Genomic DNA, 27,686 nt, shown 5'->3' with positions numbered 1-27,686 from the left:
TTACTTAATGACAATAATATATAAATAATATAAATAATATAAATAAATGTAATTCCAATACATACAATATTATAAAATGCAATTAGGCTTTAATACGGATAATAAATTTCCAAAATTTTTGTTGTTATGTAACTTTTTCATAATTAGAATTCATAGAAAAATAAATTGATAACGATTATAATTTCTTTTCCAAATGTTATATATCATTATTATATAGCATTATTAGAAGCAATGATTCAATTTAAATTCTACTCATATCCATATTCTGATTCATAATCGCTTCAATCTTAAATTGCACTGTTACATATATCCGATAACTCTCAGGCTACTTTAATTCCGAAGACTTGCTGCATCTGTTAGGTGTTATAGCAATAGAAGAGATAGTCTCGCCAACGGGGATAGAAAGACCCAATTACATCTCGTTTCAAAATTAAACGAATACATACAAGACGTTTGAGACATCTTAACTACCATGGGATTTGTACCAGCCTCCTCTAACTGTCGAGATTGGTTTAAGCACTCTAAATGAGTTGTACCAATCATTGGTCTTTTTGGTGTTGTACATCTATCGATTATGAATTCATCTTGTTGTGACACGTTAGAGGAAAATCATTGACGAAGAAATGGATTTTGAGAAGTATGCTACGATGATAGAATGATTTAGAAAATAGGATCTGGTATTAGAATTTATCGTGACTTTTTGGATATAAAAAATAATGATATTAAAAGACAAATCATTAAGCCACAATTTTCTATTCCATCACTATCTTGTAATCTGCATTAAGAAATATTAAATTGAAAAATAATATTTTAATTAAAATTACGTAATTAAGATTACAATTTTAATAATATTATAATAATAAAAATATAATATAAATTTATTAATATACAGAGAGTGCATAGAAAAATTTTTTAGTTTTTATTTTATTTTCTGTATAATGAAAAATTTGATCGAAAAAGAAACTTTAAAAAATCTGTTTTTGTAATAAAATATTTTATTCACCATTATTTAAAAATATATATATTTATTATATAATATATATTTTTTATTTATATTATTATTTAGATTCAATTTTTGATCATAGATAAAATAACTATTTCAAATATTCTATTGAATAATTTTGTAAATAACTTAAATTAAATAATTGAAAATGATAGTTTAAACTTTATTTATATATATATATATATATATATATATATATATATATATATATATATATATATATATATAAATTTCTATCTTCACTTTCTTCTTGCAATTTGCATTTTAATTTCACATATATATATATATATATATATATATATATATATATCATACACAAGTAAAATAATATATCATATTTTTTAATTTTTTCATTTTTTATTTATTAATAAAAAAACTAAATTAAAACTATTATTTATTAATAATTACAAATATTAATCAAAAATTTTGTCTGGCATAAAAATCTTCTTTTCCTTACATATAAAAATGCATAAAGAAAATAATTATTAATATTATATATTATCATTTTTTAAAATATAAAAGTGTTATAAAGTTAAGCGAAACTTTAAATTTATAATTTTTTATAATATTCTGTTATTAAAATATTTTCAAACAAAATTTCATTCAAAATTTGAATAAATGTTAAAACATTGTTAAATAATTTTATTCTATCAAAGAAATTTTTCGTTAAGAAAAAATTGTTTTATAATTCATATATTTTATACACAAAAACTTTTAATAATATTAAGATAATGTATTAATATTAATATTATTAATATTTTATTAATATTAAGATTAATATTAAGATTTTATTAATGTTAATATTTCAATATTTAATTAATACATATAAACTTTTATTAAAATTAGGATTTTTCATAAAATAGCATACAAAGAGTAAAATATACAAATAATATAAAATTTATTTAATTTTTTACTTTAAATATAATACTAAATTAATTGACATTGATTTAAGATTCTTTTGCTTATTTTTAAAATATAAAATATCATAAATATAATATATAAGATACATAATAAAATATAAGATATAATATTTTAATAAGATATCTTTGAAGTATTAATTTTGGATCAATTAAAGATTAAAATATATATATTTCTTATTTTTTTTATATTTATTATATGTTATCAAAATTGAAAATCATATTATTATATTGTCAGTATATATTATTTCTATTATTAATTTTATTAGTTATATTACATTCATTATATTCGTCTTTTACTATTATATTTATTTAATTTTATTATTTATTAAATATTTTTTTTATTAATAATTAAAAGAATCTTTATAATATAATTATATAATATTATATAATTTTTATTATATAATTATATAATATGTTATATAATATATAATTATATGTAATATATATAATTAATAACATTTATAATTATAAAATTATAATCATTTGATCAATCAACTGATTTAAAAAAAAAATAACAAAATTTCGTTTCATATTTATATCTATATAATTTTTTATTCATGAATATTTTTAGCACTATTTTTATTGCAAAATTTGTTCCATAATCATCAAATGTTGAATGTAACATGTCTGTTTCTTTTATTAATTTCATTTTCAATTATTTTTCAATATTTTACAATATATATTTCAAATCATATCACTCTAAAATATGACATTGCATATTATTTATAATTAAAATTTCTCTTAAGCTTATTTTAAGTATTTTAATTATAAAATTGTGCATCATCATAAGTTTATTATCAATATGATGATACTATCTGTGTATTTTTACTATGAATTTATACAAAAACATTTAAAATTAATATCTTCCGTTTAAGTATTTATACATATTATAGAATATGTATCTTTTTCTATATTATATAATTTTTTAATTAATAAATTATAATTAATAATAAATAAATTAATAATTAAAAAATTTTTTATGATCTATTACATATTTATTGAAAAATATATTTTTTCATTGAATAATAAATATATCTTTATTTACTTATTTGTATTGGTTTCATTAAAATATTATAATATATTTATAAATAATAATATATTATATATTATATGAATGTAATAATATATTCATTATTAATAATATAAAATATTTAATAATGAATTTCTTTTGGATATTTCAATTAATTTTTATTCTCTATTAATATCTTTTATAAAACAAAATAAAATTAAAAATGCCGATAAATCGATAACTTTCAATGAAGGAATTTCGTTCACAGTTTAGTGAGTAAATTTCGAGTTCAAACTGGCCTACTAACTGATACAAGGAAAGTTGATAGGCTTGAACAGTGTACCAGTTATCGGAAATCTGATACGTTGTTAAAAATATCCGATGAAGCTGTCATGTGATTGGCACAAAGGATGAGAGTGTCTATTTTTAATTTGCAAAACTGAGAAAGAAAAATAAACGAATAAAAGTCGATAATAAAACTTAATATTATTTTTTTTAAAATTCGTCAGCAATAATTATTTTTCAGTATTTATAAAGTCTTATTTCAGTAAAATTATTTTTAATAAATGTTCATCCATATCGTTATCTCATTACGAAAAGTACTTAATTTAGTATCTAATGGAATCATATTGTTTTTTTTTTCAGAATTCAATGGTATAGAAGAATAAGAAAAGTTAATCAAATGTTCAAAAATTGCACGAAGTAATGAAACATGAAGACAAGACAAGCAGATTAATAGGCGATTAATGCGCTCTATGACGCCTGTTTAATGGTCTATGGTCGAATCGTGTGATACATGCGAACGAATGCACGATTTCCCTCAGAGCTTGAATTAAATGGATAGACAGGAAGAATCCATTTGTACGTCCGTTTGTATCAATTGCTTGTACCAACGTTCAAGCGACGGAAACAAAAGCTTCAAAAAAAAAAATATCGAGAACTGTTTGATACTTAGTGACGTGTTTTCTTCTTTTTTCTTAAGTGTTTTCATCAATATTTGAGAATTTTATAAAATCGATTGTCGATTTTTCGTATATTTGAAACAAGTGATCCGATTTTTCATAATTCTCAGCTCGAGAAAAACATAAGCCAGTCTTTTCAGAAGTTTTTTCGAGGCAGGAAAAGAAAACAACTGTATCGAATTACGAACAGGAAGAACTCTCATCGAAGAATATAGTGAAAGCATGTGGTTTTCGCGCACAAAAGTGTTTAATCCTCAAGAGGCCAATTTCCCGCGATATTAAAACACCAGGGGATCGAAATTACAGCCAGTGCTGGTAAAACCTTACAAATGGATTCGACGAATCGATAATGCACGATTGTAAATCCTGGTTCGGAGCAAACCACGTGTCTGATGAATAATACAATTCCTTCAATTGCATTCAATTCTCATCTTTTTGGTCACCAAGGGAAAAGTACCGAATAGAATCGTAAAATCCTTATCGATTGACACTATTACGCATTTTTGTGTCACGATATCGAAATTGTGAATCTTGATAATAAGGAAATAGTGATTGCGACGTTTTTGTTCAATGCAATATAGTGTGATCATTATTAAGTGATTAATAAAGTGAGCGAGAAGTTATTGTGATTAGTTATGATTTTAGGCAGTGATTTATATATGAAAAAAAAAATAAGTTAAGAAAACAGCATGAAAGTGATGTGGGTGTATTTATATTCTGATTTCGTATTTTATCATTTCTGTGAATAACTAATAAAAAGTGTGTTTACGACGTTCCATCGAGACCCTTCTTTCTCAGAGAAAAAGGATAAACGTAGAAAACGGAAGGAAAGAAAGTAACAGTATGAAGAACCGTCGTGGAAGGTGGCTCTACGCTGTATTCGCATTGATCACGTTCCTTCCTCAGCAAATCGGTAAGTTTATATCCATCTTATTTTTGATGTTAGAATTTAAATCGACAGAAATAATCTAAAATTTTTACATTAACTTCATAATCAAATTTTATAAGTAATGTTTAATTTTATTTCTTCCGTTTTTTATTAAATAAATATAAAAAAATTTTAATTTTTTAAGAAAATATCAATTTTATAAAACGTACATATACGCACAGTTAATAATATATATTATTTAAATTATTATTATATTAATTATAATTATTAAAATTATTTATATATATATAAATTAAATAAATTTTATTTTATTAATTAAATTTATTTTATATTTTTTACTTTCACATATAGAATAAATTTCTAGCTATATTCCATTCAGAAATTATATTTTCTTGATTTTAATAATTACTAATGATTTTCAATAATTAATATAAATAAAATAGATGAAATATTAAAAATTCTATATAAATTTCTTATGAAGCAGGGACTTAAATACATATTTTTATTAATTATGAATTACTTTTATTTGTTGTTTTATTATACTGAATTTATAAATAATCTATGCATATAAATAATCTATGATTATCTTTGTTCAAATAAAGTTAACTTAATATATAATCTTATAATCATATATAGATCATAAAATATACAATAAAACCAATTTTCTTAAAGTTTTATATTAACATTTCCTTAAAGTTATATATTATTAAATATAACATAATCAATAAAACATCTCGCGATTTAGCATTTGTGAAGAATTTTTCGAGTAATTCGCACGCAAGGCTTTTTGTAGTAGTGAAAACGAAAACAGTTATCCCGGAAATTTGCAGCATCAGTAAAAAGTCATGAAATACCAGTAGATAAGAAACTTCGAATGCTTTCACAATTAAGAAAAGACACAGCTATTCTATTCAAGCATTCTTAAGTATCTTTAACCGCTATCGCGATTTAGTTGATTTCCATAGTAAATTCATAGATAAAAGAATTAAGATCATCGAAAATCTTCTATAAAAGGCAAGTTGTCAATAATTTTAATGAAATAAAATGATATTTTAAATATTTTCAATTATGACAATTAATTATACAAATTAATATAAATAAATAATAATTTAAGACATTCTTCCTTGAGAAAACGTTTATTTTATTTTTCTAATGTTCTAATAAATTCATAATCATAAAAATTATTGATACTCATAAAAACTATGAATTTCAAGATATTTTATTTATTCATTATGATAATCTTATTTTAAAAAGAAATAACTGAGAATTTATTTGTTTATTAAAGATATAAAATAGAAAGGATATCTTTAAAGGATATAAAATAGAAAGATTCTTTAAAATTTCTCAAATTCATTAAATTCATTAAAGAACTGTCGATAATTTGAATTTTTAATTATAGTTATCAAAATTCACAAGAATTCTAATGCTTATGATTTACAATTCTTTGTATAAAAAGACAGAATTATAGTTCATAGTCAACACATAAATATTAATTTTGAATTCTAAATAATCATATATATAATATACATTAATAAATATCTGTAACAGATTATTGTGTGAAAAAATAAAAAAATAATTTCATGTTTTTTTCGAAATCTTTCAGATATACATATAAAAATCTAAATGTATTTTTGTATACGTTTCTACAAGAATATGAAAATATATTTCTTAGAAATATTCTCTTAATTATTCTTTTCCGAAAATAAATTTTATGACCTGATTTTTATTATTCAGTTATTTAAGACATGATTCTGCAAAGCTTAATAAATTCAGGCAGATCCAGAATAAAAAGTACTTATTTCCGTTTTTATATCCCATTCATCTTCTTTTCAAATATTATAACACACACGATAATACGATAGTTTACTATTCGCGGATGGTTTCGAAGTCTTTTCACGGATATTTGCAGTGTATTACATTGTGCTGCGCATAGAGTAAATTGTGTCGCTAAAGAGAGAATCGATAACATAAAAAGTAATGTCTATGCAATATATTTATATGTATGTGTATACTTAAAAGTATATACATATTTTCAATATTTATCAGAATCTATTTCATAAAACGAATTTTAAAAAGTTTGTACAATGCAATTTATGAAAACTTTTTTAATTAAAGCAATTATTGTAACAATGCAAAATTTGATATTGATTTCTATTTTAAAGATTACATTTTATTATTTAACAATTTAAATGAATATTTTTTATGATATAATTTAAATAATATATTTGAAAACTTATATTACGCTACCATTTTTTATATTATCAATTTAAATTTTTGTAAAATAATAATTTTCTATAAAATTTTTTTATTTATAATTTTCAATCAATGTCAATCATTTCAATAAAAATAAAAATCTATTATTTCTTAAAATAATTTCTTTATTTATAACTTATCTTCTATATATTTTATAATATTGAAAGCACTTTTACATAATATTATAAAAAAATATATAATTATATTATAAAATCCAGGATGATAAGAAAATAATTTAGTAATAAAATTAACTTTTATAATTTATTATCTTTTATATTATATTAAATTTTAATATTTTGATAGATTGATCCATAAAGTTGTATCAATAATCGTTTGTACCATGAATTTTTATATACATGTATATTATATGTTCAAATTCATTAATATTAATTAAATAAAATGTATGTTAGAAGAATAACTTTAATTAATAAAAAAATTATCAAGTTATAATATAAGAAATGAAATTAAAATTTATTAGTTTTATTGATTATTAATATGGTATTTATATTTTTCCATTTTATGTTATTTTAAACAATTTATATAATAAACAATTTATATCAGAGCATTAAATATTGAATCTCTATTTATATATATGTTATTTAAGTGAAAATGTATATTTTGATTGAAATATTTATAAAATATTATTATGATATTTTCTCTAAAATTTTATGAAATTAAACTTATTTATTATAATTTTTTATAATAAAGTAATTTTTTAATAAAATTGTAAATTGAAATCCTAGTAAATATATAATTATTTGTTCGTAATAAAATTATTTGATCAATATATTTACTAATAATAAATATTAATATGCTAATAAGATTATATTTATCTTTATATATATAAGAAGTATGTTAATTTTAAGAATAAATACAAAAAAAATTAAAATAAATTTAATAGGAATATTAATTTATAAAATTTTAAATAAAAATTGATTAACGTATCATATAATAATAAATTGTATAAGATTAAATTTATATCTATTTATTTTACTAATATAGTTAATAACATTTGTGGAAATATTCATATAAATATGTATATAATATCTTATATCAAAAGTTTGAACAAGCATTTTTCCATTTTAATTAATTTTTATTAAGATAAAATATTCAATATATTTGCAATATATCAATTTATCTTGATCATTTCTACTTGTTTCAATATATTATTTATCTATAAATAAACTAACTAAAGTAATTAATAAAAATGAAATTGAAAAACTTTTCTGCACTGTCGAAATGAAACTTATAATAAACTTATAATAATACAGTGAATTTGATTTCACATGATTTATATTTATGAGAACTTTCTTAAGTTTGTTTTGTGATAGTTTATGATAATTTTATAATATACACGAATCAGTTTTCATGTAAAAATAACATTTCAATATAGTTAAATTGAATCATTTAAAAAAGAAAAAAATAATGAATAGAAAGATTGATTTCATCAAAAGTAATCTATTCGATAAAGTTAATTATTAATGAATAAGCTATTGCTTGAAAACGTAATTTTACGAGATACTCTCAAAAAAATTCATTTTGATGCAATTTCCATGAAGACGATATCTCATCCCTTGATTTGACTACATGTATTATGGGTGAAAATTCTTCGAAAATTTGACGAACAAATTAGATTGAAGATAAATTTATTCTACTAATTCGACCAATGTTTATTCTTTTTAAGTTAATAATTCAAAAAAATAATATAAGATATTAATTAAAAAACGGGGATAATTAAGTTTGAAAATTTTTAAATTTTTTTTACGCTATGATTTTTCGCTATTATAATATTCTCGATAAAAACATGTTTCTTGCTTGATTTTAATATGAGATAAATCGAATGAAATAAATCTAAGACTTTCAATGCTATTTAATGACTTTTCGTCAGTTTGACATGTCACAATTTTATTATTGTTCGAATTGAACAAAAATACTATAATATATAAATATTATAGTTATTAATAAAAATAGTTATAAAAATTATTAATAGAAATTCAATTATACGAACATATAAATATATGTTGATTGTGTGAATAATCTACTTTAATCTTTATAACTTGTGGTTAAAATAATTTAATGAATCAATTTATTTATATTTCTGAAAAAAATAACATTAATTGCATTTATTAATGGAATTTAATTAATAGTAATTAATTAATATCAATTAATAGTAATTAATCATTAATTAATCATTAATATAATAGAAAACTAAAATATTTAATAGAAAAAATTTAGTTATGTTGTTAATTTAAAGTTATATAGTTATTTACTTAAAAAATTTTTTATATCATTAGTTAAAAAATGGTTTGCTTATTTTAATTTAGCTAATGAATCTAAAAATCTCCAATGATATGATGATAATAAATTATCGAAATTTCATTTTTTATAACAGTTTCATTATTTATAATAAATAATTATAAATGATTTGCAAATTTTTAAAAATTAAAATGATCTAAATCGATTATTCTATTTTAATATTTTAAAGAAAAAAATTCATCTAAAAGACACTTAAAATTTTTTAGAATGTTAATTAATTCTGAATACTGTTAATTAATTCTGGATGGATATGAAATATGAAATTATTGGTAGTATTTTCTTTGATATATATTTTCAATTAAGTAAAATGTTACGCTTCGTTTTTTATTGAATTCTTTGAAAACATTAAGTTTACAATAAACAATTGTTTGGGAAAGATAAGCAAATAAATTTAAAATGCAGTGTTATTATTGCAAGTGAATTTGCCTATAAAATGTAAATATCCTGACTTAAAACTTAATTTGTTGTTTTAATTTGTTGTAATATATCATGAAATTTATCAACAAAATTTATTATTTTGTTTTATCGAGTAGAATTAAGTATATGTTTTCATTTTGAACAAATGAATCAAATTTAATTCATTTTATTTTACTAAATTTTAAAATTTTCAATAATCAGATCATAATCATCAAATAATAGAGTTTAAAATCGAAATGATAATATAAGAATTATAACAAATTTTTATAATTTATTATATCTTAATATATATTTTTATTTATAATTTTTATTTTTATTTTATTTATAATTTTATTTTTTATTTTCAATTCTGTAGTTATTATATTGATTCTAAATAAATTGATTCATTTAAATTATGATTAAATCTATTCTATATATATTGGTTTTAGAATATATTAATTGTATAGAATTTTAGCATAGTTATATATTAATATTAAATCAACAACATATTGATTATTTAGTAACAAACGTTAATTTTATTAAAAATTGTAAAATTTTATCTAAACAAATATGCAATATTCGATCACGTCTAAAATCAATTTTAAATTAATCGTCAAGTAATAATTTATCACCGATAATGCAATAATGATATCGACTTCAATATAGAGTGTCCTATTTATAATTTGCCTATGTTTATATGTATAAAAACTAATATGTATAAACTATGTATAAACATAGGCAAAACAATCAGTATCCAAGATATATAATAAATTTAATTATAATGAATTTATTATAATATCTATCCATAGCAAATATTTAGATCTCCTTCGGATTGAATATGAAAATAAAATATAAAAATATCTTTAGAAGATTGAAGTTAAAATGACCGTTTATTTTAATTATATGATCGTTAATTATAATTATATGATAGCGAAATTAGTTTTATACTTATTGTTAAGTTTATTATTATAACTTCGGTCATCATAATTTTAGCCATTCGAAGACTAATTTATATTTCGTGAATCTGAAGGGTCCGTATAATATTCAACTTTTATATATAGATATTTATAATGAATATAATAATTTTACGCATCATGCATTTTGGACTACAATATATTTATATGTAAAAGCTATATATAAGTGATAATCATATACATGAATATTTAATGCATAATATTGAAAAATTTCTATTAATTATTTCAATAAATATTTGAAATTTTAATAATTTAAAATAATTTTAAATATTTGAAGTCTTATTTGTATAAATATGAATAAAAAAATATTATATTTAGTATTCATTCATAATTTGGATATTCTACAATTATTCAGATCTGCGATATAATAAAATAGAAAATAATTCTAATCAACTAAAATTATAATGACTATAGTTATTTTTCGTTATTATATACATAAAAGAAATCTTAAAACAGATTTAAGTCCATAAAGAAGTAAATTTTTAATAAATTTATTGAATATATAAATTCATACAAAATCTATAAACAGTAAAAAGTACTTCAGCTTGATTCTATATTCTATTTGATTCTATATTTTTGAATAAAAATTTGTTGATAAATATGTATATAAAAATGATTTTAATTTTTAAATTCAAGATTAAATTTTTTTTTACTGCATCGTATTTTATTCATTGCATTCTACTTAAGAAAATCTGAATCATGGATCAATTCAATAATTCTCTTGAAAACAAATATTAAATTTTCATTAATTTTTGAATTCATTTTATTTATAATTTTATAATTTATTTATAATTTATTTATAATTTGTTCATATTTTTCGATTGTAGTAGTGCAACAAAAATAGCACTTATTATGATACATAGATATTTCAGATCTATCATTATAAATCTCGTATCTTTTTTTGTTTCTTTTTTCTTATTTCTTCTTTTTTATTTATATAATAATACTTTTATTTATATATAATAATACCGAATTACCATTTTTAAAAGTTTTTATATAAAATTTGTTGCAATGTATCAATTCAATTGATTGATTTAAGTCAATAGTTAACTGTTAATTTCAGTTTCAGTTTTGTATAAGCTATTAAGTTAAAAACTTTTAGAAATGTAAGTTCGGTGTTGTTTAAAAAGCGAGAAAGAAAAAAAAGAAAAATATTATAAAGAACTTGAAAATAGAAGTAAAAAGAATAATGCAGCACAAAAATAAAATAGCAAAATGTTTCCAATAAGAATTTATTGGAAATATTCACAATCAATGTCTCTTTTCAAATATATTTAATTTTTCTTTTTCTCAATGTCTTATTGTTCATAAGGAATGAATGTATGTTTGCGGATAACTCATATATTAAAGTCGATTTCTAATTATGTGTTAAGAAAAAAATTGTTGAAATTGAAATGGTTTACAATATATTTCAAATTAATCAAAATTAATTAAGGAAAACTAATCGGCCTGATCAAAAATATATTTAAAAATATTATTTAATATATATATAATTTAATATATATATATATATTATTTAATATATATATATATATATATTATTTAATATATATATATATATATATATATATTATTTAATATATATATATATATATATATATTATTTAATATATATATATATATATATATATATATTATTTAATATATATATATATATTATTTAATATATAATTTTATTTATAAATCATTCTGTAACATAATTCTTACTAATTAAAATATGGACTTGGATCAATTTAAGATAACTTTATAAATATATTCATGAATAGATTCAGAAAATCTGCACTTTTTTTCTTTTCTATCTTTTTCTTTTCATTGCAGTATCACATTAATATTTTATATTTTCCTTCTTATTAGTATTTGTAAAATATATATTAAATTTCAATTTAAAAAAACAATTAATTGTATAAAAAATAAACTGTATGAGAAAATTTGTATTAAATTTATATAAGAAATAAAAATTTTAAGAAAATTTTAAAATAGAAAACTCATTTTTTTGTATTTTTGAGTATTTGTTATAAATTTTTAAATAATTAAAATTTATTTATTTCAATCATCGACAGTATTTCTAAAAATTGATATAAAAAAATAAAAATATAAAAAAATATAAGAAAATAAATTCAAAATAAATATAAAAATATTATATATTATATATTTCAATAAAATAAATTTGTTAAATAATAATAAATTTGTTCATAAAATGATTGAAATTATATTTTGAAATAAAGTATAGAAATTTAAAATATTCACAAAATTTTTATTAAGCTTTTCATTATAAAAATTCTGGATTTTGCAAATATAATGTTATATTTTAATATATCTTTTATTCTTCATAAATTGAGTTGCAATGTTTGTAAAAACTTATAATTATTATTTAAGAAGAATATAGTGATGATTATGAAAATGAAAATCTTAAAAATAATTTTGATTAGAAATTTTCTTATTTACAAATATGTAATTTTATTTTATCACAATAGATTTATTTTATTAATAAATCAGATTTCGAGTTTATTAAAATAAATTTATAAAAATTTACAACAAATATTTATTAATCAGAACTTAAGAATTGTAAAAAATTTTATTTTATTATTTTTTGTATTTTAATTACTTATGTGTATGTTATTTTTTTCTTATGAACATTTAAACAAAAAATTTTAAAACAAAATTATTTATTATTTAAATGTTATTATTACAAAAAATTTTTTCTTATACTACGTAGTTGATATAATCAAGATAAAAAAAATTTTTATATTTAATTAAAATATTCTTAAAGCGATTTAATTTAACACCGATACTTCACTATTTGAATATTTCGAAAGATGTCACAGAATTATATACCCAAACAGACGTGTTACACATTTGCGAAATGTGGTTGATTATAAGTTGAGAACCCAATTTGCTAAACTCAAGTTCGTCATTTGGAAGTGGAAGTGGAAAGAGAAACATACCGCAAAGACGTTGCAACATTCTATTGAAGTTGTAGTAGTTGATGTTATTATGCTATATTCAGGGAGGTACTCAAACGGATTATTGTTGACATTATTACATAGTATATTACATTATTAAATAGTATATTATTGTATAAAATGCTTAAATAATTTTACATTATTTCATATTTTTCTCTTTTGTGAATTTATTCTTTCTGAATCTATATTTTATTGCCATATATTGTTACTATTTCATATAAATGTAAATACATACAAAAAGAACTACTATATTTTTGTTTTAGAAAAATAATTTATTTGAAAAAAAAATTATTTTCAATAATTTAAAAAATTATTTTAAGTTTTAAAAATTACTGTTAAATTAAAATTATTTTAAATTGTGCTTAATGAAATCGAATGGCAAATGATGTAATCATTCGTAATGAGAAATTTATACAGAAACTGATGAACGGAGAGACCGTAAATCATTCCTATTGAACTTATCAAAGTGATTCATACGATCGGCAGAATTATGCAAATAATTTGTAAAATTATCATACTTTTTAAGTATTAACAGACAAAAGCGAATTTGAACTTTTCATTTCTATCTAACATGATAAAACATTTCTGTCGCGGCTATTTAAAAATATCAATTAGACGAAGAGATACTTTGATAACTTTTCCGATAACTGAATTGTATTTGTATTATCAAATATTTATCACTATCTTAATAATTTTTTTGAACCACGATTTTGCTATTTAATTCATTAGATTCATTCAAATTAAATATAATTTTAGTTAACTTAGTTCAGATTTTCAAGAATAATGTTTTTATTTGTTATTGCATTCTTATTGAGAATTATTAAAAAAAATTTTGGTTATATTTAATGAATTGAAGATATTTTATTAATAAATTAATTTAATTATTTTCATTAAATAACATAATAATATTATTATTAACATTTTATTTAGAAATTTTATTTTTATTAAATTGTATTTAATTTTCTAGATTTTTTTATGTGAGAACAAATGGAGAGATTAGTAAAAATGAAATACTTACACAATAAAGAGATAGCATAAGAAAGAAAAGCAAGACGGTGGAATTTCATTTGTCTCTATTCTAGAACTGAGAAGTCTTGGGAATGTCTATGCAAAAATAAAATAGTTTATCGGTTTATAATAAAAAGAGAATTTAAATCTGTATTTTGCATTTTCATTGTAAAAATTTAATTACGATTTTATCATTTTTCTTTAATTTAATAAAAATAAATAAAATAAGATGAAAATCCATAAGTACGACAGATATTGAGTTATTTCACTTTATATATTTAACATATATCTTCATTAAATGCAAATTTTAATTTATTATAATTTATATATTTATGTGTATTACATATATTTATTATAACTTAATAAATAAGTCTCAAACTATATATCAACTTTTGTTTTGATTTTAGAAATTCATTTTTTAGAATTCTCCAAAGATATTTTATAATATATTATATCCTATATATTAGAATGCTTCATAAGTTCCTTTTGCACCAGGCTAGGAAAGACTTTAACTGCTTATTTTTATATGAATATTCTTATTTATTAGCCGTTTATAGCATCATTTTCAGTCATCCCAGAGCTCTTTTAAAGTATATTTCATTGGTGATACAGTATTTTTTAAAACTTTTTTTTTACAGCATTTAATATAAATAGACAAAGGAAGCATTTGTATGTTATACTTTATTGCTTTAAAAAAGGTGATAGTGCAAATGATACTGCAGATGAAATTTGTACTGTTTATAGGAATAATGCTATAATTATTACAACTATTATAACTATTACAATCATTCGAAATTGGTTTAGATATTTAGAGTTGGCAATTTTGACTTGAAAAATGAAGATCACATCAACTGCCTAGCAACGACACGGACCTTATCAAGGCCATGCTCGCAAAAATCCGCGATATAGTGTGCAAGAGATAGTGAATGCCATTAACATTCCCAAGACAACAGTACGTAATCACCTGATTAGGATGGGATATGTCAATCAATATAAAGTTTGATTTCTACAGCTATTGACAGAGATCGACTTTATGAAACGCATCTCTGATTTCTTTCTCCAGCGACATGAAAAAGATCCTTTTTTAAGTTTATCACTGGAGATCAGACTTGGATTTTGTATCAAAATATGAATTGAAAACTTGATTTAAGGATAATAGATCTTTAACTATTGCAAAGCCTGAACTTCATCCGAAGAAAGTTTTTTTATTCATTTGGGTTTGAAAAAGTGTAGTCTACAATAAGTTCCTTTCTCAAGATAAAACTATCAATTTTGGAAAATATTGCAATCAGCTTGATAAATTGAAAAATGCCATAGTAGAAAAATGATCAAAATTATGAACCGACGAGGCCATCACGACAATATAAAACCGCATATTGCATTGACTATAAGAGATTGGGATATTCTATCGCATTTTCTGTACTTTCCAGATCTTGCTCTATCCGACTATTACTATTATTAAAAAATTCTTTTCATGATAAATGGCCCCAATCCGTAAGCGTATCTTGAAGAATATTTTGCAAATAATTTTGGAAAAAAGCAATAATGAGGCTTTTTGAGAGATGAAAGAAGGAGATAATAGAATAGAACGGTTTATATATAACGCAATAAATTAATCTTAAACAACAAATATCGTGTATTCATTTCGTGTATCAAAAAAAGAAAGAAACTTAGGACCTAATATTTTAAAATAATAAACATCCACAATCAAGTGTAAGGAATTTATCAATCTTATATAATTAGTATATAAAAATTGTCTAAATGAAATTCAATGTAAGTTATTCCTTTTTATCGTCAATATCTTTGTTCCACTTATTTCAAAAAGCACAAGAAATAAATTCTCTTTATAGTCGTCGTCAATATGTTTTTTTGTTAAATTTGTAGACAATTCGTGTTGGATATAACCTAATCAATTTTTTGCAGAATTATCTTCAATCATCGAAAAGAATAATGATTTCAAAATCGATTTAAAAATTTTTAAAGCATTAAATTATTAATTTCATCAATTTTATGGAAAGAAGTACATATAAACAGAAAAAAAATTTAATATTTTAGGAATGATATTATAAAATCTTGACTTGAAAAATGAAGATCACAGCAAGATAACATCTTTTTGAAATTTGTGTATTCATGAATTCCATTTATTAAATACTAAAGATGATTAAAGTTATTAAGCAATAATAAATAATATTGAAAGTTTTACTTTCAGTTCTTTTAATTATTAATAAATTATTTTCATTGAAAAATTCATTTAATTCAATTTTAAAATATGATAGGAATTAAATGAATAGAAAATCAATTTAATTAATTTGATTAATTTCATTCTATAACTTTTTGTTTAAGTAATAAATATATATTTATTTGTTATTCTATAACAAAAAATTTCAATAATTTACTAGTTATATTTTTATATTACTTATGTATTTTTAAAATATATTTTTAAACTAAATATTTAATATCATTTTCGTTTAATTTAATAAAGTATATGATGATATATTTATATGCATGTTTTATTATTTTCTACATACTATCAATTCCTTCTTTGACAAATAATATAATCTTTATATTATATGATAGAACGTTATTATATTTATAAGCAAAATGGAATATTCTCAGAATGTTGTGAAACATTTATCAACATTTCTATCTGTTCTAAACTTACATAAAGAGCAAATAACCACAAGTCTCACTAATTGTGTTTGCAACTGCAAGTAACATTGCCCCCTAGAGTGTGTGATCTCGTTTACTTAACTACAATTGTGAATTTTAGTAAAAGTGATAAACCGTTTGATAATAATAAATATGAAAGAAAATAAAATAGACAAAATCTATAGTACAATAAATTCTATAGTTATTTTTAAAATTAGAATAATATAAATACATAGAAAAAGTATATTTATATATAAGTATAATCGAATGAATGTGCATAAAATCGATTTATTTATAGGAAAAAAAATATGATAATAGATTATAAACTAAGAAAAAATTTAATTAATTTAACATTACATATAAAGATAGTATTTATAAATTATAAAGATATTATATATATAAATTAAAATATATACATTTATATGTGAAATTTATTTTCCTAAATATATTATTACAAATATTACTATATTTTGTACAGTAATGGATAAAAATATAAGTTTATTTTTTAAAATATTTTTTAAAGTAGAATAACTTTTTCAAAATTTTCAAAATTGAATTAAATGATTTGAACTTTTTTAAAAAATTGAAAGGATAACCTATATGACATATAAAACAAAATTTTAAAAAATGATTTTTTTGAATCACAAAAATATAAAATTGCTTTTTACAACTTTTTTATTTACGTTATATGTATATATAACCGAATAAATTGATATAATATAAAATCTGATAAAATATTACGTTTAACTTTTTATTATAGAATATAGAAAAATTATAAAAAGTTGTTTATTATTTTCTTTGCAATTCCGATTAATTACAATTTTTTCAAATTTTTTTTCATATATTATTTAAATTAATTTTTTTAATTTTCCAAAAAAATTCAAAAAATTTATTTAGTTATTTAATTCGATTTTTTTTAAAAAGTTATTCTATTTTAATGGATAAACTTTTTTTTGTCCCCTATTTTATACATTATTCTGATATTATAATTATTAAAACATTTTATATGACAACTGGATTAATGAAAATATATAATGCAATTAAACATAATTTATTTCATATTTTGATCATCTTTTTAAAAGTAAATTTTTCGATATGTAATTTTTATTTATATGGAAATTATATATATATGGAAATTAATAAAACAATGAATTTTTTAATCAGATTTTTTTAATATTGTTTTAATTATTCAAGATATCGGGAAATCTTAACATGTGCTTGTATCTTTATAAGATTCTTCGCCGTAATCAGTATATAATATTTATTTATATGTAAGTTGTATCTTTAAATACTTTAAACAAAGTTTAATTTCATTACTGAAATCATTTTCTTGGAAATACTAAGAACTTTTTTTTTTTTATAAAAAACATTTTATATGAGAAAAATAAATAAATTGAATATTTTAAATAAGAACTAAATTTTACTATATATGATAAAATAAAATTATAAATTATTATAATTATATATTATATAAATAAAATTATTTAAATTTGATAGATTAAATTTAAATTGATTGATAGTTACCATTTATTATATTTATATTAATATGTATATAATATTTATATTTTATATATCTAATATGTAATATTGAATTCTGTAATAAAAATTATTATTAATAAATTATTATTAATAATTTCAATCTAGTTTTATCACATACTTATTCTGCAAATATGTATTATAATATTATTATTATATTATTATATTATTAAAGAAACTTGAAAACTATTAATTTGGATTTAGAAATTTGACATTTCATATACATCATGTATAATTAATTTGAAAGTCTTGATTGAAACTCGGTCAAGTGTTCCACTTGTTTAGAATTTGTTTAGAATACTAATACGTTTATGTTTCGAAATTATATCATTTTGTAATCTAAAAGACATCACTGATTATAATTAGCTTTTGTCTAAAATGAAATAATTGTTAGAAATTTAATAAATATGCTCTATATTTTTTTTACATTTAGAAAAATTAGATTATTAGATTCAAATTTATCATTTTTGTGTAATGGAAACACAATAATATAGATAAAACAATTATATTAACAACAATTAAATTTTATTTATAAAGTTATAATATTATATTTATAATAATAGTATTTAATCTAGATTTTATCATTTAAAAAATAAATCTAAATTTCTTAAGTTCCTATTAATTCAATTTATATTTGGTATTAATTTTATATATATTATCTTTAATAAACTATTTAAATTGTTTTCTATGAATATGCATAAAATATAAAAATTAAATTTTCATTTTTCTTTATGATGTAGTAAAAATGTAAAAAAATAATTATGGCAAAAATTTGGGATATTTTATATGTACAGTGACATGAATAACTTTCTCAGAAAATAAATGTGATATTGTTAAAATGATTCTAGTCAATGATGTCCAGAGAAATACGTCATAGTGAATGCGATAGTCTATGGTATTTTATTATTGCAATTGAAAAATAGCTACGATTCATAAAACATTCTCGCCGATTCTTTGACCTAGTTCCTAATGCCGATACGTCCGCGCAAAATGGATTTCCCAAGGTTTTAGGAGTGGAGTATTTGGTAGATGCTATTGAAAAAGATAATTGCAAGAAAACGTATTTCTTTTTTTTTTGCAGATAAGTTTTAAAAAGTTACAGAAAATGTTATTTCAATATACTTTTTATGTGAAAAATATATAATTAATGGAAATATTATGATATTATTATTATATCAATTATTCGTTATATCAATAGATAGAATAAGAATGAAATTTAAGATTAAATTTTTCTTAGAAATATATTTATTAATATATATAATAGTTATACATAAATAATATAATAGATAGCCGTATAAAGAATTTTAGTAACATGTAAATAAAATTTTAGCAAATAAATGAAATAAATAATTTATAAATAAGTGAAATATTAATTTAATTAACATTATAATTAATCATAAAGGATAGTCTAATAACTTTATTTACTTTATTTACTGAATATTTTTTTTATTTATAATAATATAAAAAATTTTATATATGATTCTGTTTTGTACAAAAAATAATTTGGTACAAAGATAAATATATTATGAATGGATGTATTGAGGATATTTCAAAATCATATTTTTTTGACTAAAATATTGTAATCTTTTTATGTCTATGATAGGCGGCTTTGAAACTAATATTCAAAGATATAGATATAATTGGACCATTCTGGTATATTATCATATGAAAATTATTTCAATTGATTTTGATATCAATTTAAAATAAAAAGATTCTTAGATTTACAGATCTAAATAATTCCAAATAATTATTAAATATTTATTATTTAAAAAATAATTCTAAATTTCTATAATTCTATATTTTTTTTAAATTATTTATAATTGATGTTTTAATTTTTAATAATTATAATATTTATATAAAATTAATAATGTGTAATATTTTGTATTTATTGACTTTTTGCCATTATAATTTACTATTGTTTTTATTATTTGTATGTATTGTTTGTATTATTTGTATATATATGATTTCAGGAACATTTTATTTGTTAAATATTTAGATTATAAATTTATAAAAATGAAGCAAAGATGAAAATATATATTAAGTTTTAAAATTTCAGTAGATAAATTCTTAACATATATATATTTCTTTAAGAAAGAAAAAAAAACTAAACAAAAATAGAAACATGTATTTTACAAAAATGGATTCATGGATTATTCTATTCGTCTGCAAAGAATTTAAATTTTTGCAAAAGTTCTAGTTCTGCCTCTAACATGAAGAAGTACATAAATCCATAAGGAACAATATATCTAGATAACATAAATTTATTTCCTTCTTTTTGAATATCATGAAATGTGTACCACAGTTATCATTCATACTTGGATGAAACTGTTTTACCACATTCGGAATCAATAATGTAACGCACTATATATACTTATATACATACGCTGTTCAGAATACTTTCTTAATAAATAACTTGTATAAATAACTTTAAAACAGTAAATTTTGATAGTTTTTTTTTTCTTTTTATTATTATTTATTCTTATTATTTTTTATAATATTTTATTTTTATTATAATGAAAGTTATTATAATATTGTTAATTCTAAATTTTTTTATATAAGAGCTTCTTTTGTAATATTAAATAACAGTTAACATTTCTATTTAATTAATTTAAAAATATATTCATTAAGGACATGCAAATGAAAACAAAGACATACTCCACAAAGCAAAAACAGTTGTATATAAATCTAATCCGATACATCTGGTTGATATAAATTTTTCTTATTTTTTTTTTTTTTTTTTCGTGATTTCTAGTACACTGCAAACACCATATCATAGATATTATTCGTAGATAAAACTACATTTTCATCATTTTCAGATCAATAGTGTACCGTAGCAGATATAGCGTCTAGTGTCTCTTATTGTGGTTAAAGAATAGCTGCAATCCCGAAACATCCGTGGATTCTCTGATCTCTTTCGAGGTGTCTGTATCTTCCTTCTTCCTTTTCTATCCTTTATACGATCTCCATCTTCATCTTGAACCGTTTCATCTTGAACCTCTCTCTTCACAGCGTAGCATTTCTCTCCTTCTAGTGGAGCACCTTTTACTCAGCGTATGCCAAGTATGTATATCCGTGTGTATACTGTTCAAGTACTATCTACTACAGAACTTTCTGCCGTGCGTGTGTTCTTCGTGTTTTCTGGTAATTCGATGAAACGGTAAATTGCTTTTTCTCTATTATTCCTATCCTTACCAATACTCGCAAAACTTTTGTCGCAATATTATCTTATATTAAGAGAAGGATCTCGATATATGTGATGACTCTTCTTTTTCTCTTTTCGATTCTTCTTCTTCTTCTTCTTCTTATTCTTCAATAATCGTAATATAATTTTTATTCTCCGATAAAGGAAGAAATCGTCACACTGTTTAATAATAAATAAGGAAAGGAAAAATTTTTAGAAATTACTGGATCAAAATAGAAGGTTAAATTTGCTTACTTGTTTAGAGAAAAAGTTATTATAAAAGTTATTTAAGATTTGGTGTTACATTAAAAAAGTAACAAAATTAATTTTAATATAATATTTTACATTTTCCATAAAATTCTAGGCATAGATTTTATAGGATTAGTTATTACTTTTTCGAATAAATTTTAGAATTCTTCCAGTAATAAAATTTAAAACATAAAACTATTTTTTAAAAATTATTCTATAAAATTATTTCTATAAGATTATTTCTATATATTATTTTATATTATTAATATTATTATGAAAATGATTGAAAGTATAATAAATATATATTATATATGAAGAATTAGACAAGTAAAATAAATCAATTATAATCAGATAAATAAAATAAATTATGAGATATATATGATGAGATATATAAAATAAATCATAGAGAGACAATTAGTATAAGATTAAATAAATATTATATTATATTATGTATTATATTATATTATTATAAATATGATATAATAAAATAAAGATATAATAATACCATATAATAATAAAAGTCATAAATATAGAACAATAAATTATCAAATCGATTTGAATCTATATTTATTTAATATATTGTAATAAAATATAATATTCAAATTAAAATTTAAAAATTAGACTAGTTTATATCAATTTGTCAATTAATATTTATATCAATCTGTTTATTCTTTTAATATCTTTTCATATTTATTGAATTTATAAAATTCTTATTCTATTTTAAATTATTAGTATTTCTTAAATTGAAATATTCTTAATATGTGTACAATGCATATATAAATGAAATATTTTTATAAATATATTTATATTCAATGAATTTAATCAGACTATTCTTTTTTCTTATTCTATTTCGTTTTTAATTAATTTATCTGAAATTTATGTAATGAAATAAAAATATTTAAAATAAGATACAATTTTTTTTTTATTTTGATACATATTATAAAATTTTTCTACTATTTTTAAATATCAAATTAATTTATGAAATTATTTTTTATTGAATACTTCTTGAAATATATTAAATATTTTATAATAAATATATTCTATTATATATATTCTATAATATCATATTTTAATATAAACAACTTTAAATATAATTTTATGTTTAATATGTAAATATAAAAAATATAAATAAATATAAAAACACTAAAAATAAGAATTTATCTAAACTCTTTGAAATGTATGAAATATTTCGTTTGAAATGAGTTCAACTTTTCATCGTGTGTAACAAAAAAATTTCTCAAGCAATTTCTCTGTGCTGATTATTTCGTGAACTGGCTGCGAAAAAGAAAAAGAATAATAAAATATCTGTTTTCAGTATGTCGTTTTCACACGAGAATTGATGTAATTTAATGTAACGTTACGTAATAACAGACAGGGAATTCTATACCCAACATGCAAAGAGTAACATCCCTCAAATTCGGTGACCTGTTTCATATATTTGTAATGTAGTACAATTTTCGCGAGAACTACATAGTGTTGGTGAGAACATATAGATGCGATGAAATGATGGTATTCTATACCACAGATATATATATAAATATAAGTTCCTTCGCTCGTGGATTTTTCTTTTTCTCTTCTTTTCCTCTTATTTTTCCGCAATTCGATACGCCAGGAAAATTGCTGCCGCAGTTCCAGTAATGCTTTCGAACCATCGCCACATAAATATTTCTATTGTATATATTGATTTTTTGTTCAATTATTCGAGCAGATCAACGCCTGGTAAATCGATTTTTATGCGATATGGGCGTGCCTCATTGAGACTCACAAACTCTGAAAGGAAAGGATTATATCGGATCAAGCATAAATAACGATGCACATTTACTGTAAAAAAGAAGTATATATCAAAATACTTCTATTTTACAGAATGTTTATGAGTGGAACTATAAGCTATATAAAAATAAAATTTTATCGAATTATCTTCAGTAATGGAAATTTAGTAAATATTATATCTATAATTATATCTGCCATATTCAAAATTATTATGAGATATTATTTGCTTATTCTTTTTATATTCTTTTATATTCTTTTTATAAATTAATGATTATCATATTATTTCATATCATTTTAAATTGTTATATTACTATTAATATAAATTTGATCAATCCTCTTACATTTTAAGGATATTACTTTTTGTTATTTATTATTTTTTCTAAAATGACAAATATAATAAATCTACCAACTATCACTTTTTTCTCTTTTTATGTGTATATATATTATTTATATTTTATTTATACAATATCTTAATTAAATACACAGTATAATGTATTCATGTACAGATGTTTATGTATATTTATTATATAAATTAGAATAAATATATTTTAAAAAGTCAAATCAAGTAGCATATTATATGTAGATATATTAAGAATATAATATCTATATATCTATATATCTATATCTATTATCTATATTATCTATATTATATATTAAAAGTTTTAATAAACTGAATATATATATATATATATATATATATATGAATACCGGAATACAGAAACTGAATACTAGTTCTAATAACACATAATGTGATAATCGATAGTTTATAATAATTATGATATAATAATATAATAATATATATTAAATATTATAATTGATAAAGAATATTGTAATTAATAAATGAAGAACTAAATGATCAACTAATGATGATATCAAATAATTTTTAAATATAATATTTGAAGAAAAATAAAATATTTTTTATAATATAAAATTTTTTATTGATACTTATATTTATAAAAATAATAATACTTCTTTAATATAAGAGATAACTTATAATTTTAGAAAGAAAATTAAACATTTTTAATAAAGAGTTATTTTACATTTTACAAAATTTTATTATTATGTATTATCATGTATATTCATATTATATATGTTCAATACATAATATCGTTCATACAAACAGCGGAAATACTTTGACAAGATTGTATAAAAGTTAGAAGAAAAGAATTCGTATATCAAAGCTTGTATCTTGAAATTCTCGCTGACCCTTGTGTTTCTGTTGGATCAGCCAAAGATGCAACTTTTCAAGCAACTTGTTGACTTTTATGCAGTGGTGAAGCACACGTGCTGATGCACATAACTTTTACGCTTTATTGTTGCAGCCACGAAAGTTACAGAAGTAACAGAATGGTCGATTCATGTGCAGACAATGCAGATACTAACAGATGCTGCCTGATATTATTTTAGAATTTCATTCGATTGAATGCTGTTAAAATAAGTTTTAATATTATTTTAGAATTTGCAGTTAAATCTATTCGACAGATTCGTTTTAAACAGATATTTATAGAAATTGTTGTATAAAATTTTTTCAAATAAAATCGAATTTTCAAAGAATTCAAAATTTCATAAAACAAATTCATATATCCTTACTACAAGTCATATACAAAAGAATTTTATAACAAGAAGGCATGAATGAAAAATATTATTTATTTTATAAAAAATAAGGAATACATTAAATATATAATATTATTCAAAAAATTTAATATTTTTCTAATTAAGAAAAAGAAAAACTACCAAATTATGAAAAATTATGAATACATTCTACTCGTAAAAAAAGTATTTAAACAGATTAAAGTTTTAATCAATTCAAATTAGCAGTAGTAATATCTATCAACTTCTAAAATTGTCATTTGAAAATTTTTTTCCAATTATAAACATATAAAAATACAGTACACATAAAAATTTTCAATTATATATATTAACAATAATTATTATGTTAAAAAAAGTTAAAGAAAATATTCTCATTTTTAATAAAATATTAAAAGTAAATTTTGAAATTTAATGCAAAATTTTTCAAATACAATTATTAAACTTATACTCATGATATTATGTTCAAATTATCAAGATTAACATATTTAAGTTATCATGTTTTAAATTGTTCTTAAAAAATTGTAAAATGAATTATAAATTAAAAAAAATCCTCGTTCATTAATTATTATAAATATTTATTATTTAATTTTCTTATTTAATCTATCATAAAAAGTTTCTATCATTATTTTACAATGGAATTTAAATGATTATTTTCCTGGTTTATCTTAATTATAAAATTTAATCAATAAAATATTGACATGCTAAATGTCATATGTCTTCAAAAGATCAATTTTATCATATTAATTAAAAAGAATGCAATATTTTAGAATGCAGAACTCGTTAAATTATAAGTGAAAAAATCATAACCTTGATCAAAGCGAAATAATCTTCTATTAGATTAAATAAGTACATATAGAAAATAATATGAAAGCAATGGCAATAAAAATTTATCTTTTTTCAATATTTATATTTGCAATATATACTTTTTAAACAATTCATTAAACAAATCAGAGTTTAATCTGTTTAATTGTAAATTCTAATATGACTATCTTATATTCTAATATTCTACGATTTTACCAATCATTATCACAACATAGTCATTTCAATCATAGTCATATTTATGAATTTGAAAAATTTAATTCGAAATAGGAGATTATTGAAAACATAACAATGAATTAAGTCATTGTTCAATGACTTTTTATCTATTATTTATGTTAAAAGTTATAATTTTTAAAGACTTAATTTTTACTATAATACAATATTACATACAATTATGAAAACAAAACAAATACTAAATGATATTGATCACTTTCATAAGAAATCTATTCGAATTGCTCTATTAATTTCCATCTTCGCGATGAAAATTTGAACTACCGGAATAATTAACTGAACTAGAAAATAGATAAATTTAAATAATTTCTTCACAAAAAATGCCACATAGTACTTTATTTGAGTAAATATTAAAAATATGAAAATTAAATATTTGAATAATCAAAAATATTGCTCGAATGAATAAAATGAATAATATTTATATAGGATTTTAGACAATTTTATTTTATTCAAAGAATTAAAAAAAAAATCGAAAAGTATAATAAAATTGAAATCAAAAAATAATCATGAATGGACTTTATATTTATATTTTCACTATAACTTATTTCATACGATAGTTGTTGACAAATTAAAATCAATACATGAAAATTGTTATAAGAGTAACATTTAATCAAGTTATATAAATCAGTTTTTCTAAATTGCAAATTTATTGACAAATATCTAATTATAAGAAAATTTTAATAAAATTTTGTTGGAATTGCTAATAATCTTCTGATCAAATATAGCACATATGGACAATACTAAACTATATATTATATTATAATTATATTATATTATATTATATATTATAATTAAATTCTAAATTACATTTAGGAAAATGAAATTGGAAGCATGAAAAATCATCTTGACTATTAAACCTGGCAAAAATTCAACAATCCCAGATAACTATCGTTCCATTAATACAATATAAAATAATGAAAAACTCATTAATAGTTTTATTGCATTCTTGATATAAATGATGTTCTTGA

General features: G+C 19.6%; 1 protein-coding gene across 5 annotated transcripts in view; it reads left to right on the top strand.

Annotated features, from left to right (window-relative positions):
• LOC724823 (basement membrane-specific heparan sulfate proteoglycan core protein) overlaps positions 1–27,686 on the top strand; it is a 318,372-nt gene that overhangs the window by 5,535 nt on the left and 285,151 nt on the right. For 4 of the 5 annotated variants that reach the window (XM_026441754.1, XM_026441751.1, XM_026441755.1 and 1 more), the window contains exon 2: positions 3,578–4,807. In XM_026441754.1, the coding sequence (XP_026297539.1) occupies positions 4,738–4,807 (70 nt within the window). In that variant the 5' untranslated portion in view covers positions 3,578–4,737. Of the gene's footprint in view, positions 1–293; positions 638–3,577; positions 4,808–27,686 lie in introns of those variants that run through there. The other variant, XM_026441752.1, reaches the window with a different exon arrangement.

This window comes from Apis mellifera, linkage group LG7, assembly GCF_003254395.2.
Source record: "Apis mellifera strain DH4 linkage group LG7, Amel_HAv3.1, whole genome shotgun sequence".
Lineage (NCBI taxonomy): Eukaryota > Metazoa > Arthropoda > Insecta > Hymenoptera > Apidae > Apis > Apis mellifera.
The sequence above is the reverse complement of the archived record's forward strand: the minus strand, read 5'-3'. Positions and strand labels throughout refer to the sequence as shown.